Source organism: Sander vitreus, chromosome 8 (genome assembly GCF_031162955.1).
Source record: "Sander vitreus isolate 19-12246 chromosome 8, sanVit1, whole genome shotgun sequence".
In the NCBI taxonomy this organism is placed as follows: Eukaryota; Metazoa; Chordata; class Actinopteri; order Perciformes; family Percidae; genus Sander; species Sander vitreus.
In genome coordinates, this window is record NC_135862.1 from 7,384,537 (window position 1) to 7,404,136 (window position 19,600).

At 38.6% G+C, this 19,600-nt stretch overlaps 1 protein-coding gene across 3 annotated transcripts; it reads right to left on the reverse strand.

The window, feature by feature from the left end:
• Positions 1–1,179: 1,179 nt before the first annotated feature.
• znf143b (zinc finger protein 143b) lies at positions 1,180–19,600 on the reverse strand. Of its 3 annotated transcripts, none has more exons than XM_078256550.1 (15): positions 19,020–19,600; positions 17,192–17,304; positions 16,118–16,306; positions 15,869–15,946; positions 13,822–14,018; positions 11,605–11,673; positions 11,396–11,512; positions 11,129–11,204; positions 10,631–10,756; positions 9,450–9,629; positions 7,873–8,100; positions 7,027–7,175; positions 4,933–5,085; positions 4,293–4,421; positions 1,180–1,538 (listed from the first exon to the last, which is right to left on the reverse strand). In XM_078256550.1, the coding sequence occupies exons 2-15, from the start codon at positions 17,295–17,297 to the stop codon at positions 1,455–1,457; spliced, it is 1,881 nt and encodes a 626-aa protein (XP_078112676.1). In that variant the 5' UTR covers positions 17,298–17,304; positions 19,020–19,600; the 3' UTR covers positions 1,180–1,454. The 3 variants fall into 3 exon arrangements, with proteins under 3 accessions (XP_078112676.1, XP_078112675.1, XP_078112677.1); XM_078256549.1 differs by having other exon boundaries at positions 17,192–17,307; XM_078256551.1 differs by lacking the exon at positions 19,020–19,600 and adding an exon at positions 18,297–18,933 and having other exon boundaries at positions 17,192–17,307.

Consider the following 19,600-nt stretch of genomic DNA (forward strand, 5'->3'; position numbering starts at 1 on the left):
TCACAGCAACGATGTGGCGCGAACGCGTGCCTTCAAGTCGTCGAAGTCACACAATTACATTAACTTCAAGACAATGCGTCCATTATATAGACGGCATGATCAATGAAGCCGCGATACTTAAAAAGATCAAGGTCCACTCTTAAGTAGCCTTCTACTATTACTTTACTTGAGTATTTCAATGGTATGGCTTACTTTTAAGTAAATTCAGCTGTTTATACCTTTTTACTTTTTCACTTAAGTGGAATCTTTAATATAGGACTTTTACTTTTTAGTATTTTTATTTATTTATTTTAACAGTTGAGTACTTCTACCACCACTGCCTCAAATTCATAATAAAAACCACACTTTTTACTTTTTCTCCTTGAAAACACAGCACCTTGCAATCCAGTTAATTTTAACAAGATAAATCTGTCAATTTATAATGTAATCATTTTCAAGTGGATGACTGACTTAAAAGTAGCAATAAAAAAATCAAATTCTAATTTAAGTATTTTAAGAAACATTTACTCAATTGATTTATGATGCAGAAAGGCTGCTATTAGAGTGTTATCGACAAATTATAATTGTAATGTAGCGGTTTGAGATTTAATTAATTATTGTTGGTTACTTTAACCTCTAACACTGCACTATTTTTATGAGATGATCATATCTTTTCTGCAAACAAACTATTAACTGAAGCGGTCAAATGACTATAGTGGAGTAAAATGTACAATATTTGCCCAAGTGAACTTGGAGCTGTGCAGCATAATAACAATAATAATAATAATAATAAGTAATGGTGGAAAATTCACAAAACACCAAACCAAAACAGGTTGTTTCAAAAAATTGCATACAGACTCGAGTGTGAATGTGCTTTGTACGTTGTCCCTTATCGGGTGTTTTTGATAAGGCCGATAGCTGGTAACACATATCTGTCATCTACATCTGTAAGGTAGTTTTTTTTCACAATGCTCATCTATGGAACAGGCCTTAACAGTTTTTTTTTGTGTTAACCACATTTGTCATTTGTTATCAAGCATAAACATGTATTTTTCTTTTTTGTCTCAACTGAGCATACCTTAATACAATACATTTTCATGAATTTGTCATGTAACCCTATCTATCTATAGGCATGTTGGTTTTTATAGGTTTAATAGGGATTCAGGTGTTCAAAATCAAAGTACAGTCAACTAATCACACTGTTTTTTGTTTTTTTTATTAGAAATAGCATTAGCTGTACACTGCACTGTGCACTGTGCACCATAAACATTAGAAAGCATTTTATCCTCTCCCATCTTTTTGGTTGAGGGACAAAATAGCATAGCAGAACTCCAGTTATCAAAATCCTATGTACACATAAAAGCTAAGTTCTTTTGTGGGGGAAAAAAATCATGGCGGAAGACTCGTGATTTCTCTTGTTGATATAGTCCAATTCAGATGGTTTTCATCCTAAATCATAGTCCGTAATGAGTCCGTCAATCATCCAGGCCCGGCGACTCTCCTTGCTGTATTCGTGATGCTATTCTGATGGCTTCCTCCAGTGAAGGCTGATCACTGAGCTACAGAGAGAAGGAAACAATGTGCACAACACAAACATTGATTCACATACTAATAACCACTGTAAAACGATCACCCCTACTGATTAACTCTGACACCTCTTTAGAAGACAATACCACCTCTGACTGTGTCGTACTGAGTTACAGGCTGCTGAATTTCACTGATGACTGTCACATGGTAAAAAAGAACATTTGCCTGGTAATTAACATGACAGAAAGAACAGAAGGGAGTGAATGAAAACCGTTTTTTCAGGATAAATAAAGACTAGTCATGAGACCTATACAACCTTGTGATGAGATCGTAGCCCCTCTGGGGTTGTAGGCCTGAATAGTATTAAATAGTATGATATGTAGTTAAAACACGTTTATTTTTGTTAATGTATGAAAAAATCCGGTAATTTCTTTCTGCTTTTGGTGATGAGCTTTTGTACTGAGAAATAAAACCACAACAGTCAATTGTTACTACAGATTTGGCTTCCTTTTCTTGCATATTGAGTGCTTGTGGTAATCATGGATCAATTTGGATTACATGTAAACTCACACATCTAGTGCTTGTAGATCCCTAATCAAATGCACCAGCAGGAGAGCATCAACAAACTTGTGCTGAACCCCACCTTCCAATGATTTTTAGTTAAGTGTTTAAGCAAATAGCTCAAAAGGGTGGGATCTGGGGAGAGATTATTTGGTTAAGGGACTAACTTAAGTACTCCCATAACTAAAACTCCTGTCAGTGTCATATGGAGCAACAACAGAAAACTGAGTGCAGTTCTCAGCAAAAACAAAAGCAGTCAATGTAGAAATGCAGCAGACCCTGTAGGATCAATACAAAGTCTACAACTGATATTAGGGCTGGACAATATGTCCATATTGTGATATGAGACTAGATATCGTCTAAGATTTTGGATATTGTAATATGCTAGCGCTTTGGCTACATTGAACGCCTAACGTATGAGGACGGTTCGTGGAGCGTATGTGCCACGAAATGTATCTTTTAACTGGCTACACCTGCAGTGCACACATGGCGTAGGGTTGTGTGAGTCACAGGCCAGACGGTGAGCCTTTGGCTTTGGGATTGTTGTTGTTTCTTTAGTTTTTCGGATCCGGCACGGTGCTGTGAAAACGTCAATCTACTGTCAGCTGTTATCAGAGGATGCAGGTGAGAGAAAAAAGAAATAAAAACAGAAACTCTCAAAATAAAACTGCCAATACGCTCACTGACGGTCATCAGTCGTCATTTCTGTATATCAGTAGTTTAGTTTAATTAAAAAAAATATATAACAGACACTTTTTTTCTGATTAATTTCTGTGTAAAAGGACCGCACACACCTCGCATAAAAAATATAAATAGAAGACTGTCCTATTTTTATGCTTGTAAAGTGGATCTCCGCGGCGCATACGCACCACTTACATGCTGCTCTTGTCAGTCCCTCCAGAATTTCGCGGCCTTTTTTTGAGATTGTTGCGGCCCAAAATGCCTGATTTCGCGGGAGCTTTTGTAAAAAAATTGCGATAAAAGTTGCAATGTCTTTTGAATTAATCAAATTTAAACATATGTGTCAGTGGCTTGCTGATTTTTACATTGTTAGTTCATTTCCTAACCTGGGCTGGGACACACATTCATACGGTTTGATAATACTGACTTTAACTTATCATTGCACTTACAATAACGAGCGCCGCTGTCCTCAATTTAGACCATCGCGCCGTCTCATCTCCTTTTTCTCCAGCATCCACCGTGTGTGTGTTCTTTGTGTTTGTGTGTGTGTCTGTGTGTGTGTTTGTGTGTCAGTCGCGGGGGGTACGGAGCAGTAGCCCCACCCGCCGACAGCCAGGATGGAAACGGCAGCAACTTCAGCGACTTTTAAATCGTTAAAGTCTACATTGATGTTAAAATGTATCGGACGGTCTGAAATGTTTTGCACATTCTTTGGCTATACGTTTTGTTGGTAAATGAGTCACACACACGTCTCGTCTTCATATCACAAACAAGGAAATGATCAACCCGTTCTCACTCCCGATTGGTCATTGGCTCTCAGAGTGCACGTGGGACTGCTGTAATTGGTTGAAACTTCAGGTTATTGGTCAAATGTGCAGAAAAGTTGCGGTGATTGGTCAAAATTGCGAGTCGCACCAAATTCGCAGTGATTGGTTGAATTTGCGTGAATTGGCGCGATCGCGACATCGTGAAATCCTGGAGGGACTGTCTTGTGTCCGGTGTAGCCAGTTTCATTGATTAAAGTGGAAGCATAGTGTTGGAACATCCGCTCTGCATATGTTTACGCGTGCAATGTAGCCGGTCTGTAAGTGTTGTCTTTTCCTGGTTTTAAAGGCTGCGTTACAGTAAAGTGATATCATTTTTTAACTTACCAGATTGTTGTATTATTTGCCTTTACCTACTTAATCATTATATCCAAATTATTTGTGATTATTTATCTAAAATTTAACTGTGAAAATATTTTCTTTAAGCATCATCTGTCAACCCTACGATATCGTCGCAATATAGACATTGAGGTATTTGGTAAATAATATCGTGATATCTGATTTTCTCCATATCGCCCAGCCCTATCTGAGATCTTTAAATTTCATGGATCTCTATTGCTGAACTCGCATTCCCAAATAATCCATTTCACAGATGTTCTGCATTTAAACAACATGGTGTGGAAGATGTTCACAGTCTTCTTCTCGCAAAAAACGAAACAAATTCCAAGATCGGAACTCACCCCACTAGCCTATTCACTCCTATGGTGTCGGTCTACTAACCTGCACAGCAATGTGAGTGCCGTTGGAGGTGGCCAGTAATGTGACAGGATGAAGATCATCTTGCTCTTGGCTGTAGCCTGCCTCCTCTACAGTTTGGAATGTGGCCATGTCCGGTGTCATGATGGCCACCTGAGGGAGACAGAGACATTGTACACAAATACAATCAATCAACTGCTTTGGTGTTGGATATGGTGTGGGATATTTTATACCATCTCATTTTTACTGTACTATTGTTTCTTTGTTGTATCCAAGTTCTTGTTGATATCATCCACATTTCTAGAGGGTATCATTCAAGTAGGGCTGCAACTAATGTTTATTATTATTTTTCAAGAAACTAAAAAAAAGAGTGAAAGTGAAAAATGTTACATTTCACAAAATGAGGAGCAAATAAATAAGGCAAAAAACGGCCACATACCTGCCTTTTTTTTTCTCTTTTTTTTAACTATTTGTAACATTTTAAGTTTATGTTCAATCTAACGTGACTCTCGTGTTCTGAGTTTGATTTTTGTTTTCTCTGAAAACTTTCAGCTCAAATCATTTAGTACAAAAAATCAATACAATTATACCTACAAAAAAACTAAAATAAGTTGTTGTAACAACATCTTTGTACAGTCTACACAGAACTCGGTCAGTTGTTTACCTGTTCATCTGAGCCGTCTGTTGTTACCATGGTAACTGAGTGTGCACCTTGCGTTGCCAGTTCGTGGGCTGGGATGGTTATGGTTGTGCCTTCTTGGGTTACCATGGTGATTGTGCCACCCATAGCTTGTAAGTCTGCCTCAGAGATACTGACCTGATGTGAGACACAACACAGAGTGAAGAACATTCAGTGTCACAGTAAATCATTCTTCTAACGCTGAACAACATGATCATGTTCATTTTCTCTTCAAAATATCTTCAGTATTAGCTTAAAAGATATCCTGCCTTAATTACTTTGTTTTTTGAACACTAAAATACAAAAGAGGCACAAGAAACTAGGGCTGCAATTAACGATTATTTTCATTGTCTATTAATCTGTTGATTATTTTCTTGATTAATCGATTAGTTGTTTGGTCTATAAAATGTCAGAAAATGGTATGATCAGTATGATCGGTGTTTCCCAAAGCCCAAGATGACGTCCTCAAATGTCTTGTTTTGTCCACAACTCAAAGATATTTAATTTACTGTCACAGAGGAGTGAAGAAACCAGAAAATATTCACATTTAAGAAGCTGGAATCAGAGAATTTTTTTTTTTTTTCCCCATAAAAAATTACTCAAATTATCAAAATAGTTGCTGATTTATTTAATAGTTGATAACTAATCAATTAATCTTTGCAGCTCTACAAGAAACCACTGTGTTAGAAAACTGTATAACACGGGACAGTGAGCAAAGACAGAAGGCTTGCAGCCTAGGTCTACTGGGCTTGTGATGAAATGTCACTTCACGGCTTCTTAGTGTTACTGACAAAATCAAATATCACAATATTTTGACAAAGGAAAAACTCAATATTGACTATTGGAGAGGACTATAAGCGCTTTCGTAAGATGTTTACACATCACAGAATGTACATGGATGATGATTAAACAGCTCAATCAATCAATCAATCAATCAATCAACTGATTCATCACATGAAATCGTACAGGTACAGTTCCAGTGAAATGAAATCCCATCAGCTGCTTTAACTTGTGCACGATTCATCATAAAGCAGGATGTGACCGCCAGATCAGCACACGGAAAGTCACTCCTCTACTTTGAACTTAAAAACGTGCCCACACACTTTTATAACAGATGTTTTTCCCCCGTATCGCTTTATTCCCCATACACAAATGTAACAGCCTCTAACAGCCAGTTGTCATGCAGCCATTTTAAATCCTCGGAACTGTAAAGCCCAGTTCAGGCCAAAGATTCGCGACGAGACAAAACCATTTTAGAATGTCGCAGGGAAAGGTTGCAGCGGTCTGAACCGGTGGGATTATTAAAGTATTTCAGAATCAGAAAAGCTTTATTGCCAAGTACATTTTTTACACATACAAGGAATTTGTTTTGGTGTTGTAGGTGCACGTCACACATTCTCTAAAATAAGTTAAACAAACAGGTTGAACAGAACAAACAATATAAGTGTATATATATATATATATATATATATACATATATATATATATACACATACACACACACAATTCTGAGACGTCACCTGTTTCAACAGCCAATAGAGAAGTCAGCTGGTGAAGTCAGCTACACATTATAGACAATGATCCATAATCCATTTTATTTCTATGTTACAAACAGCTGGTTGAAATGGCAGAGTTTTAGACGGAGCCTCGACGACGCCCGAAAACACGGTTACGTTATATGGTCGCGCAAGATAGAGAGTAAGGGAGCGCCCAGCGGCGTCAGAACAAAGCAGAGAATCAGAGAAATAAAACGTGTTTTCGCCGATTCATCACTAGAAGTGTAACTGTAGCAAGCATTTCACTATCACTAACGTTATCCACATTCATATTTAGATGCAACAAATGATATATCCAGCTACAAAAAAACCTAAAAGTCAAAAGTTAGAACGGAGGTACGAAGGGGCGTTGTCATAGAGATGATACACCGTCTCGTCTAATTGGTGTGAACTGGCAGCTTTCAGAACGCTGCAGGTCGGCTCGTTGCAAGAATTTGCAAGTTTCAACTCGTCTCGTCGCAAATCTTCGGTCCGAACTGGGCTTAATGTATTTATTATTTGTGATGTCACTTCATTCCATTACCTGCTGTTGTGTTCCGTCCTCCTGCGTTACCAAGGCAACATGCTGCCGGCCAATCATGTCCGAGCTCTCCACAGGAACCTGCTCTGAGCCGGAGTCATCAGCCTCAACCACGTGTGTCGTGTAGCTGACATTGGGGTCATCAATGGCATCTGAATTGGAGTGGAAAGATTTTGTTTGTCACTATTTAAGATTATGTTATTCATTTGTAACTTTATATTTTGTTTATTTTCATTCTGTGTACATTTTGCACAAGGTGTCACGCTGTAGTTTATACGTATTTCTGCTCAATGTGTTATCATTTTTGTTGGTGGGATATTTATTTATATACTCACGCTTCTTTGTTAAACCGATTCTTATTGTAATCACCCACATTGCCAGAGGGTACAATTCAAGTACGGCTGCAACTAACAATTATTTTCATTTTTCAAACAACAGATTGAAAGTGAAAAATGTTACAATTTCCCAAAGTCCAAGTTGTCATATTCTAATTCCAGTGTGTTGTTTCTATCCAACCATCAGTCAAAAACCCAATTATCATTTATGACAAAATATAACATCCTTAGCGATCAATTCATCTGCAAATTATGATCTCATTTAATTGTTTGCTCTATAAAATGTCAGAAAAAAGAAAAATGGCCGAGGCAATGTATTCAGATTACTTGTTTTATTTGATTAACAGTCAAAAACCAGATTTAAGAAGCGGCATTTTGCTGTCTTCGTTTCAGTCTTTTTCTGTTAACCGCAGCTCTATATTCCAGTTCGATCTAATATTATACATCTCACTGACCATTTATCAAAAACAGCTTTTTAAAAGGAATTTCTATATATGATTATATTTCCACCGACCTGTTGGGGGTTCAAAGTAGGCCTCCTGCTCCTCCTCGATGGGCTCTGTGTCGTTGTGCGCTGTGCGTTTGTGCATGGCGAGTGTTGAGATCTGCTTGTAGGTTTTCCCACAATGGTTGCAGTTGTAAGGTTTGCAGGGTGTATGAACCACATGGTGTTTGTAAAGGCTGGAGTATTCTGTGAAGCGCTTTTCACAGCCAGGCACTGTGCAGACATAAGGTTTCTCTCCTGGAGAAGTAGAAATGTAGGTTTTAATGTTACTTTTAATATTAGTACCTTTGGAAATGTCAGTCCTTTGTACACAAGCAAAACACAAAATAATCCTGGAATCTTGATGTATAAACCATATTTTTTTCTGCATACTATTCACACAGTTGTACAAGAACTCAAGAATGACTATGTGCTTTAGGGCTGTTGGAACGAATTTCAAAATTCGAATAAAAAAAAAAAAAAAATCAATACTATTCGAATGCTAAAATTACTATTCGAATATTGCTTTTTTTACGAATTTTTCAAATGTTTTATATGCAATCTTCCCTTTCTCGTCGCCTTGGCCTACACGCATGTGTAAATGCTTTTGTTTAGTCTGATGAACAATAAAGTTTTGGAATCGTATCACAATCGTACACGTTCCCTTAATACGTACATCCACGCGGTATCATCATCACAATACTATCAAAAATGGCGGAAAGCGACCTGAGGGCACACCTGACAACGTTACACCCTGACAAGCTGGGCGATCTGTCCGAGGAATTGCCGCTAAAAACGGGCAAGAATGACTTTATTTCTGCCTCTCTCCTCATCGCGGGGCTTACCAGCTGTCCGCCAGGCGATAACGGACAAACTGACACGGTTCAAATGTAAAGATATGAGACCGATCAACATCACGCAGGGGCCTGGATTTAAATATTTTATTCACGAGCTTGAGCCAAGGTACATTAAAGTTGACAAATTAAAGTCATTCATTTTGTCCCGCTGTTTTATTGTTAATAAGAAAGCGCTCACCTGTTTTCAAAAGTTTGTTTTGTATTGTTAGTAGTCCCTCTAGTGGACAGAATGTGTAACAACAACCACATGCTGATAGTGGCATTGGCGATCCATAAGCCTGTGTAATATAAATATTAATAACAGGATGAATTTGAGCATTTAATATTCAAATATTAAATAAAATAACAAATGGAATTCGAATAGTATTATAGAGGAAGACTGACAGCCCTAATGTGCTTAACTCAAAGAGACTGAAAAAAACGTTGTCCGCCGTCTGTGACCGTTCCAAATACCTACGTTTTTTCACGGCCAGATGCACTTACATTGCAATCAAAAGAAAGAACAGAGAAACTCAGATTACAACACACACAGAGGAAGTGTGACTTCATTCTCTGCTCAGGACGCGATTACTCCACTATAGCTTTACATAGCAAATATTAGTTTGCCGCTATTTTAAATCTTTCTAAATGTCGAGTTCAGCCTGTTTGAGGCTCAATGCTGAGGGTCAGTTGTTCTTGAGTAGGACACCAAACCACAGTTTCATGACTCATTACATCATGGTAGGGACAGACTGATGTAAAAATACTCACCAGTGTGTATCCTCATATGGTTCTTGTAGTTGGTGGCACTGGCGAATGACCTTCCACAGCTTGGCTCAGAGCAGTAGTAAGGCCGCTCCCCTGTGTGTGTTCGGATGTGAACTTTGCGGATGTTGGAGGTGGTAAACGACCTGCCGCAGCCTTCGACCGGGCATTTGAAAGGCTTCTCTCCTGCATACAAGAAATGGGATGTCAGGTTTTAAGGGATTACCCATCATTCCAGTATTAAATCTCCATGTTTTCAAGACGTAATGGGTCTGTTGATATTTTTTTGGTGTTAGATTAAAGAAATTGACTCTCATTTCAACAACGCTGTGACCAGTTCAATGTTTACAAAATTATGAAATTTACTGTAGAGCTGCAAAGATGAATTGATTTGTTGTCAACTATTAAATGAATCGCCAACTTTTTTTAAAATTGGACTAATATATAAATAATATAGTAATATCGGTTAAATGTGAATATTTTCCAGTTTCTTCTCTCCTCTGTGACAGTAAACTGAATATCTTTGCATTGTGGACAAAACAAGACATTTGAGGATGTCATCTTGGGCTTTGGAAAACACTGATTGACATTTTATAGATGAAACAAATAATCAATTAATCCAGAAAATGAACAGATTAAATCGACAATGACAATAATTGTGAGTTGCAGCCCTAAATGAATCCACTTGAACTTGACAGTGCGCTGATTTTTAGATTATAGGAGGAAAATGAAAGTGTTTGACATTACATATGCTGGTGACAGTGTCTCACTATCCCAGTGAGATTAAAACTGCTAAAAACAGTAGCACCTCAGAGTCATGCTTCTCGTGTGCCTGAAAACGCCTCCAGCACTTTGGTGGCTTTGTGGAAAAGGTCTGCTCCAAACATTCAGCAAACAAAACCGTTAAATCTGTTTCGATAAATTCTGGACAGAGGCACTGCACTCCAATCTGTGTTGTTTCAAAAACCAGTGATGCATGACTCTGGCCTGGTAGTTGTGTGTAGTAGTGCAATTTCAGCTGCAAACACTTCAGTATAAACATACAGAGGCAGAGTAGCAGTTATCATTTCAGTTCCCTGCAGTAGCAAACAGCAGATACATCCTGTGCCAGACCTGTGACTCATATATAAGACATTTATACACCTTTCAGGCATATGGCATAACAAAATGATGATGTAATTGTGTACCTGTATGAGTTCTCGTGTGCTTCTGAAGGTCTCCGGAGGTTTTAAAGGACTTGCAGCAGTTTAACTCTTGACATCTATATGGCTTCTCCCCTGTGTGTGTGCGTGAGTGACTCTTCAGTCCATACCCTTGAAATCGCAATATAAACAGAAATTGAGAGTCATTTACATTCAGTTAGGCCATTATTATTGGTTAATGCACCTTTATTTTTGTACGATCTTTTGTTGTAGCCACTAAAGAGCACCTCAGCCCGATTTAATTTTTATCTCGATGTGCTTATTTGTTATGTCACTATGTTAATTATATAATTTTTATCAAGGTGTTTAATCAAAGATATAAAAGTTATCCATAAGGAATGTCAAAGCAATCTGCAAAAATGTTCTGCAGAAGGCTGGATCTCTTTCTACTAAAAACTGAGATAAATATAAAATGTCCCAACGTGCAAATAATAATTTTTTTTGAGAAAGCCCTGTGAGAAAAGATGAAGACCCCACAGCTACCTGTTGCAAACTTCTTCCCACAGCCAGGATAGTCACAGATGTAGGGTTTGTCTCCAGTGTGGGAGCGCTCGTGTACCTGCAGGACATACAAACAAAGTTGTGTGTAGCAGAGAGGCTGAAGAAGCAAACTAACAACATCATGGGAAGACACTGTGAAGGGAATATTGTCTTTAAACAATCCCCACACTTGAGTAGGCACAAGCAACACTTTATTTTTCATGAACACATTTTTGTGCACACACACGACCACAAAAAAACAACACCTACCTTGAGATGGTGGGCAGTGGTGTAGAGCTTTCCACAGCCCTCATAGTCACAGCGGAAAGACTTCTCTCCTACGTTTGAGCCCCTTCCTGACCTGTTGTCTTGACCCTGTAACACAATCTGAAGCATACAGAAACATGAATTAGACTCCACTGTTACACCTGGACCCAGGATAAAAAAAGTAATTGAAAAAAATACTCTCGAATAGATACCCGCATGTGGACGCCATTGTCTGCTTCCACTCTGCCGAAGGACCCCAAGGGGTTGTCTATATTCTCCACCTGACAGGAAGGAAAGCGGACACTTCCTATTACAGTATCTGCTGTCAGAGTTATAAACATTCACAATCGAGAGAAATGAAAGGAAAAAGACACACACTGATCAGGAAGGCTGGCTCCATTATTGGCTGCAAACAGGAGACATTTGAAGCTGTGGTGGAGAGTAGGGTCACTGAACAATCTGTTATCTATTATGGATAACCCCGACCACCCTCTCCCCCCCCCCCACACTGGTCCAACAGCGGAGCACTTTCTCGAAGAGGCTGCGACAGCTTCGATGTCGCACGGACTGCTACAAGAACTCATTCCTACCACAGGCAATAAAACTGTTTAACACTTCATCACTGAGTGTTAGATGAGACTCATATACAGTACATCACAATACTACACTACGTGCAACTCGCACAAAGGTTTTACTTACATCTTTATAAATACTATTTAAGTAGTTGTACATTTTTATTCCCAACTTGTATATACGTTTGTACATTCTCCACTTTGGATTTTTTTTATCTTCATTTTTTTGACTGTTTGTTCTTATTTTATCCTTTATTATTTCATGTATATTCTGTATGTGTGCTGTGTGTCTGATATTTTGCTGCTGCAGCACCGTAATTTCCCATTTTGGGATCAATAAAAATCGATCTAACCACATCTGCAAAAATGTTACACAAGATAAACAAAAAGGAGAACATTTAACACTGTAATCTAATTAATATTTACATGTGAATGAAGTCTATATTAGCACATGCTTCCCAACATATTCTCTATACAGACTGCATACATTTCACCTTTTAATAAAAAGACAAACTAATATAAAGAGATAAAAGGTCAAATTAAACAAAAACTGTCATGTGAAAGGTGATTTATTTAGCATTGTAGGATTTCTTCTCATTGTTGTTGCATTTTGTTTATTCATATATAGTTTTAAGGACAGAGAGCAGATGCATTTTATTGCATTTGAAGGTACAATTGCACTTTAAAAAAAAAAAAAAAAAGGTATACGGCCTAGGGCTGTGCAATTAATTGAAATGTAATCGTGATTATGATTTCGGCTCCCAATGATCACAAAAACAGAATAATCGAGAAAACAATTATTTAGCTCTCTAACTCTTAGTAAACTCTTATTTTCTCTTGTGTTCTGAATGAAAACAGAAAGTTTAAATAGGAGAAGTATTAAGGCAAATTTCACAGTTGTATGTGTTTTTTTTTACTGTTGATTTATTTAACTTTTCCCACTGTTTTTTAAGTTCAATAATTGCAACATCTTTCCAGAAGTCAACGAGTAATCGTGTTTAATTATAGTGATTTCAATATTGACTGAAATAATCGTGATTATATTTTTTTCCCATAATCGAGCAGCCCTAATACGACCATAAACAAAACTTAAACTTGAAAAATAAAAAAAATTATATTGGAATTATTAAATATAACGTCACTGACATAGTAACATTTTCAGGTCAGTCTGACATATGCCGATTTCATGCCGGTCAATGCTACAATTAACTGACCACATAAGTTATACGAGTTACAGTTCTCAAGGACGCACGCACACATGAACGCGACAGCACAGTCTCTTCTTCCTTTCTCTCAACTTTTCTGCCGCGTGTCGCGCATACCCGCGCTATTCTCGCACATGTAGGGAACCTCGTGAATTAACCTGCAACATGTCAGCTGTTTGGAAATTCTTCAGCGTGTGTGCAGAAGATAACAAGTTTGCAATATGCAACACCTGCAAGGAAAGAGTAGGGCGTGGAGGGACAACACCAAAAACCAAAATCACATCTTTTTTAGTTGGATATTGGATGTGAAAAGGAGGAAATAGTTCTAACGTTGCACTTTAGATGTGTGTGAATTTCCCACACCAGGAGTAATTTATATAGTTCTATTTTATAGTGATCCATTATCTGTTCAAAAAATGTTCTATGTTCTGTGCAAAATGTTCTATTAAAGAAAAGATAGAAAATAAATATTTGTGTGTGCTGTAAAGTGGTTAGAAAAAATGAAATCGGAATCGGCTAAAATCGGTATTGGCTGGCCTAACTCAAAGAAAATCAGAATCGGCCTAGAAAATTGTAATCCGTGCATCTCTAGTAAAAATAGTTCTAGCATTATTTGCAGTGCAGTACAGGTTTGCCAGACAATGATGTTTACCTTGGTGGTGTACTGTTCCAGCACGCTGATGGTCTCCGGGTCAATGGCCGTGGCCTCAGCCTGCAGGTCTGCGATAGTGCCATCAGCCTGGATGGCCAGGATGGTGTTGGACTGGGGCATGTGCACAGTGTGCTGGATGTAGGCGGTGCTGCCGTCCTCCAGCTGCACCTCCTGCAGGCCGCCCTGGTCATATGTATCTGCACAGAAACAAGGAGGAGGATGTGAATGTAGAGAGAGAAACTGGGCTCAGGTCCAGTATGAAAAATGAGATGGTTGTTTGCTCAGGGAGGATGGAGGTTTCCTACATGACTGTAGTCCAACTTACGTTTCTTTGTACTAAATCCTTGAGCTAGAGTTATTAATGTATTATACATGTCTGGGTCTACTTGTTAAATTTGTTTGAAGGTTTTTAATTCTCATGAATAAACAGACAAACATGGAGAATATTTCCAAAACATTGGGTTGGGTTCAACATTGGGATTTAGTGTCCATCAGAAATGCCACAAAGACCAATTTCTATACTCATGAAAGCCACAAGACACTGTGGCCCTCATTTATCAACCTAATGTAGAAACCAGCGCAGATATGAGCGCAGAAATCATTTTACGACAGGCTTCACGTGTGATTCATGAAACGTTCGTATCACACCAATCAGAGCGTAAGAATGGTCGTACATTGATAAATCCAGCAGCTGGAAACGATCGTAATTTAAATATCACGCCCCAATATATTCTCGGTTTTGAGGCCTCTCCCCTACAATTTACGACATGGCGAGACGTAATCCGGCTGAGAAGCGGCACTTTTCAGAGGTGGAGATTGAAACCCTGAAATCTCAGGTTCACTTGCACTTACATTTGTAGATTTGGCAGCCTGAAAACTGGTATTAAAGGCTGTAGAAAGAACGGTGAATGGAAAGAGATCACTGATGCAGTCAACAGTGTTGCCGTGGTAAATCAGACTCCAGCTGAAGTTTATTTAATTTATACATCCTTGACATATGTATGCTATAGTCCTTATAGTAATATACAGGCTTATATTGCAATCTCTTAGGCCTACATGGTTTACCTATATTTAAATAAACACACAATAGCGGAGTTTATGCACTTTTTTTTGTCTTTTATTTTTCTCGTGTTTTTTTCAAGAGCCAGAGCCGGGCAACAGCTGTGAGGGAGAGCGTGTGTCCTCCGCCCCCCTCCCCATGCAGGACAACCACCCCGACCCTGTCTCCTGACAGCAGAGTGGCTGGAAAAACAAGCCAAAATATGTCGGTCAATGGCAGAAATAAATCGTTCACTTGTGGCCATTAACGACACTTTAAAAGAGAAACGAAAACCTGAAGAATAAATAAAAAAGTTGTGCGTCGTCACGTTTCCTGTATTGAATATCATTGCCAAACATAACACTATACCTTTTAAAAGCGAGGAATAATATCCTGTCTCCTTGGTATAGCCCCCAGTTGGGGCTGTGCTGGACACTGCTCTCTGGGCATCGGGTCATCTGCCTCCAGAACCCCACAGGCTAAAACAATGTTGCAGACTTTTTCTGCCGTGTATAGTAGGGTCCCCCCGCTGATGCAAGACCATGAGCCATATGCCCTTAATCAATCCGATGGAGCACTCCACCGTGGCCCGTGTGATCAACTGATGACTTCTCCTTCTCCTGTTAAACTTTTTATATGCTGCACCGCAAGTCCACACTGACTCGAAAACTTGCGTACACGAGTTCAGACCAGACATGAGATTTTATCGCAGCCTACGCTCACGTTCAAATTGATAAATCCCTTGCCTTGCGTAGGAATCGGCGTACGCCCGTCCTACGCCTGTTTTTGGTCGTACGCACGACTTTTTCTTTTTTACAACTCTTCATCACAAATGACTTACAGAATGAACTGAATATAACCCATAAAGCATAATGTTATCACTGTAAAATCCTTTCATCATGGATATGTAATTAAATAAAATTACTGAAATGAGACACCGGAAGAAAGAGATGAAAGGAACTAACATCCTCTAAGAAAATCAACCTCCTAGATGCTTTTTTTATTTACCTTTGGGTGTGTGAATGAAGGCTGTTGTTCCATCTTCTAGCTGAACTGCTTGTCCGTCTTCAAGCTGTAAACCGTTATCTACGACAGGAAAAAAAAAAAAAACATTAGGCACAAGCACCTCGCCAACAGTAACCTCTGCTTAGCTTGAGTTTCTGGATATCTCTACAGAGTGTATACATGGTAAAATTTGCATTATATCATCCAGATAAAATACAAATAAAAACAATTGCTTTTAGACTTGTGTTTTACCTCCTTTAGGCATCGACACATGCTGAACGTAGGCAGCAGAGCCGTCCTCCAGCTGGATCACCTGGCCATCCATGATCTGTCCATCTGAAAAGGAACCCTTAGAGTCGTGCTGGATGTATGCAGTGGATCCATCTGCAAGAGTAACAGCCTGCAGGCTCACCGTGTCCATGCTCTCCATCTGATCACCATCTGGGAAATGATTTGACAATGAAAATACTTTAACAGCTTGCTTAAGAAGTAAGAAGATCATATTGTGGCAGTTGCAAGATCATCATTATAGCTGCACATGGAAACAAGCTTTTCTAAAAACTTTCTGGAAAACTTTATTTTGGAAAGGTTATTGGAATTTACTCCTTTAACTGGGCACCTTAAGCTAATTTAAACGTGTAAGGTCTTAATTAGGATGAAGGATGTTCCAATGTGTCTCCAATTTGGGTAGAAATACTGTATTTCTATATGACTAATCACGTCCTACGAACCAATCACAGTGCCCAACTGTTAAGTTTCTGTACTACTGTGTGTACAGAAATGTTTATGCTTGATTATTAATTGCAACATCCTTATCTCGTTTAATTTTATTTATGGTCTTTTATATCTCAATACACTTTCATAGTAACTATTTATATATAATGCATGCTTGATAATAAACAATAATAATGTTTTTTTTTATAGCAGTGATTACAAAGGGCTTTACAAAGAGCAATTAACACATTAACTCACACAGCAACTCTATTCTTTTATTTATATATATATATATATATATATATATATATATACACACACACACACACACACACACACATACACCTCATATTGTTTATAGTAGATGCTCATTATGTATGCAGTCTTCTAGTTATATTTAGTATGCATCTGTTTTTGTACTTATTTTTGTGGTGTGACACATTTTTCGGCATTGGATCAATAAAGTTTGTCTTATTTACTCAGCAGCGGTACAGCAAAAACATCACATATAATGAAGACATTTGGAAATAAAATAACTGTAACGGTTGTCCACCTTAAGCTGTATTCTAGTCTTGTGTTATAATGATGACAAGTTCAAGTTTGGGAGCTCACCTGCCACAGTCACAGCCTCCGTCAAACAGAGTGTGACCGGCTGCCCGTCTGCATCGTGAAACTCTGCCATTCCCTGGGAGTCCCGGTTTATCTGGGCCAAGAGCATGCTTCAGCTGCTAGAGTGGAGACACATTTAAAACTTCTACTGGTCAGTAAACACACAGAGACACACGGACACAAGCACTGAGATGTGACAGCTAGTAATGCCTACAGTTTTTCTATGCTCAAACATTCATTTAGGAATATGCAATATGAGCACAAAACTGAAATAATGAAGGTCTTACAACTGATTTTTAACACAGGTTCCCACTTCAAGTCGGAGCCTAAAGTTTAGGTAATAAAGCATAACCAGCCTTAAGGCCTTTATCATGTCAGTAACTGTGCTTTTGTGGTGCATATTCCCATTTTCTTTATTATAATTATAACAAATAACATTTACCATTCCATTAAATATATGATATTGTGACTTTTAAAACGTAGTTAAAAAGCAACCAGACCAGCCATCACACCCAGTCAGTGCTTGCTTTATCCTTCATGTTTTGCTTTCACATGTTGTGTGCATTGTCCCTGAAAACTTTACTTCACTACATTTATTTAGGAGCTATAGTTTCTAGTAACTTTTCAATTTAAGATTTTACATTCAAAACATATTATCAGTTTATAAAATCTGATTTATTGTTGGAGATTAAACTACCACAAGTATATAGTTAACGTTAGCAGTTAACAAAAGCTTCACCCTAACCAACGGCAACATTAAAGTACTGCTTACATATTAATACGTCATGATCTAATAATATAATAGTATAACACTGACAGTAGCCACTCTGCAGTATGAGTACTACTTTTAATACACACATTTTGTTTTGCAATTCTGGTATTTTCATACTGTGGTATTGCTACTTTTACATAAGTGAATTATTTGAATACGTCTTCCACCACTGCTGAAAATATACATCCCTGGAGCTCTGGGAATCCTAGGGAAGTTGATAATGTAGCCTTGTTTACTTCGTTTGACACATAAGAGTTAGCTCCATTTATTACAGGCATACATGACAATTGCAAAATATATACATATAAACTCATTAAGGTGTAAGCTATATATTACTTTTTACGCTAATGATTGCTGACCACCTGAACGGGCTCATATGTCATCTTCTGTCACCGTTTCTTTTTGGCGCTTGTTATTTTGAATATAGCATTTGGGGGCTAGCTAGCTACAATGTTAGCACAACTATGACTTGCCACATGTGTCACCCTATAATGAAACATTATCTAACAAATGTAACGTTAATGAAGCGTCTCTGTTGTAAAGGCTAACGGTGCTCAGTTAACGTTAGCACACTGAAGGCATGGTTGTATGCACAGCCGAAACGATATGTCAAAACCTGGTCAAAAAAAAAAGAGCAGCTAGGGTGGATAGTTAGCCACCACGCTAACAGCATTGCTAACTACGCCAACTGGGCTGTCACGACTGTTAGCGGTTTATTAACAAACTGTTTCTTGCCGATTGCGACGTTTATGAGAATACAGCTATTAGAAGTTAATACATGAAGTCTAAGCTGACTATGTGACAGCCGAAGGGCTAGCTAGCTGTCTCCATGAAGCTCCCGGCTAAGCTCCTATAACTAGCGACGCAGTTAGGAAACAAGAACGAGCTACTTAATGATAACATAAGCATTTTGACTCGGTGGATGTCAATTTTTATTTCAACGTAAAACAGTATTTCCCATCCTTCTTTTCATTTGCAGTCGCAGCCTGTCACTCCCTCTCTCTCGGAGATGGCTGTGGGAATAATGCATACTGGGTAAAAACCAATTTATATACTAACCTCCGAAAATTTCCTACAATTCCTCTTGTTCGACCACCATGCACCAGTGCAGGAAACGCTTCGCGATGTCCACACACCGGGAACATGTATGACACCAGAATCCTCCACGCGATGCACCCGCCTACTCATAATCCAGACACTGTGATTGGTTGGAGGGAACACTGCTCCCACTCTGATTCGACAGCCATGTTCTATTCGAGGAGGTGTTGCTATTATTCAGCTTCCCGGGCCCCTAGCAGACGCCATTCCGCGTCGGTTTTCGTATTTGTTTTACATTATTTTAGTACATCAACAGTATATACACACACAAACTGTCCATAACAAAGACATTTTAAAACACAAAATTAGTCTTAAGTTATTTGCCTGCGTCGGTTTTCGTATTGTCTCGGGCTTTTTGTAGAAAATGTGCTGCGTCGTCGTAGAAAATGAAATATTTAAGCTTCGACGGTCCACCTAGACTGTGGATTACTAGTCACGGTGTGCCGAAGGATATGGTTTGATTTGTTCTTCAGCAACAAACCATAGACGGCAACAAACAGCGATGTGTGTGGAGTTTTTCGGCATCCATATTGGAAACAAGG

Excerpts from the sequence above, each read along its gene's own strand:
- znf143b (XM_078256550.1), bottom strand. The coding sequence starts at position 17,297 with ATGCTCTTGGCCCAGATAAACCGGGACTCCCAGGGAATGGCAGAGTTT. Across the intron at positions 7,176-7,872 it reads CTACTTTGAACCCCCAACAG|ATGCCATTGATGACCCCAAT; the intron begins GTCGGTGGAAAT and ends ACTCCAATTCAG. Across the intron at positions 1,539-4,292 it reads GCACTCACATTGCTGTGCAG|CTCAGTGATCAGCCTTCACT; the intron begins GTTAGTAGACCG and ends TTCTCTCTGTAG.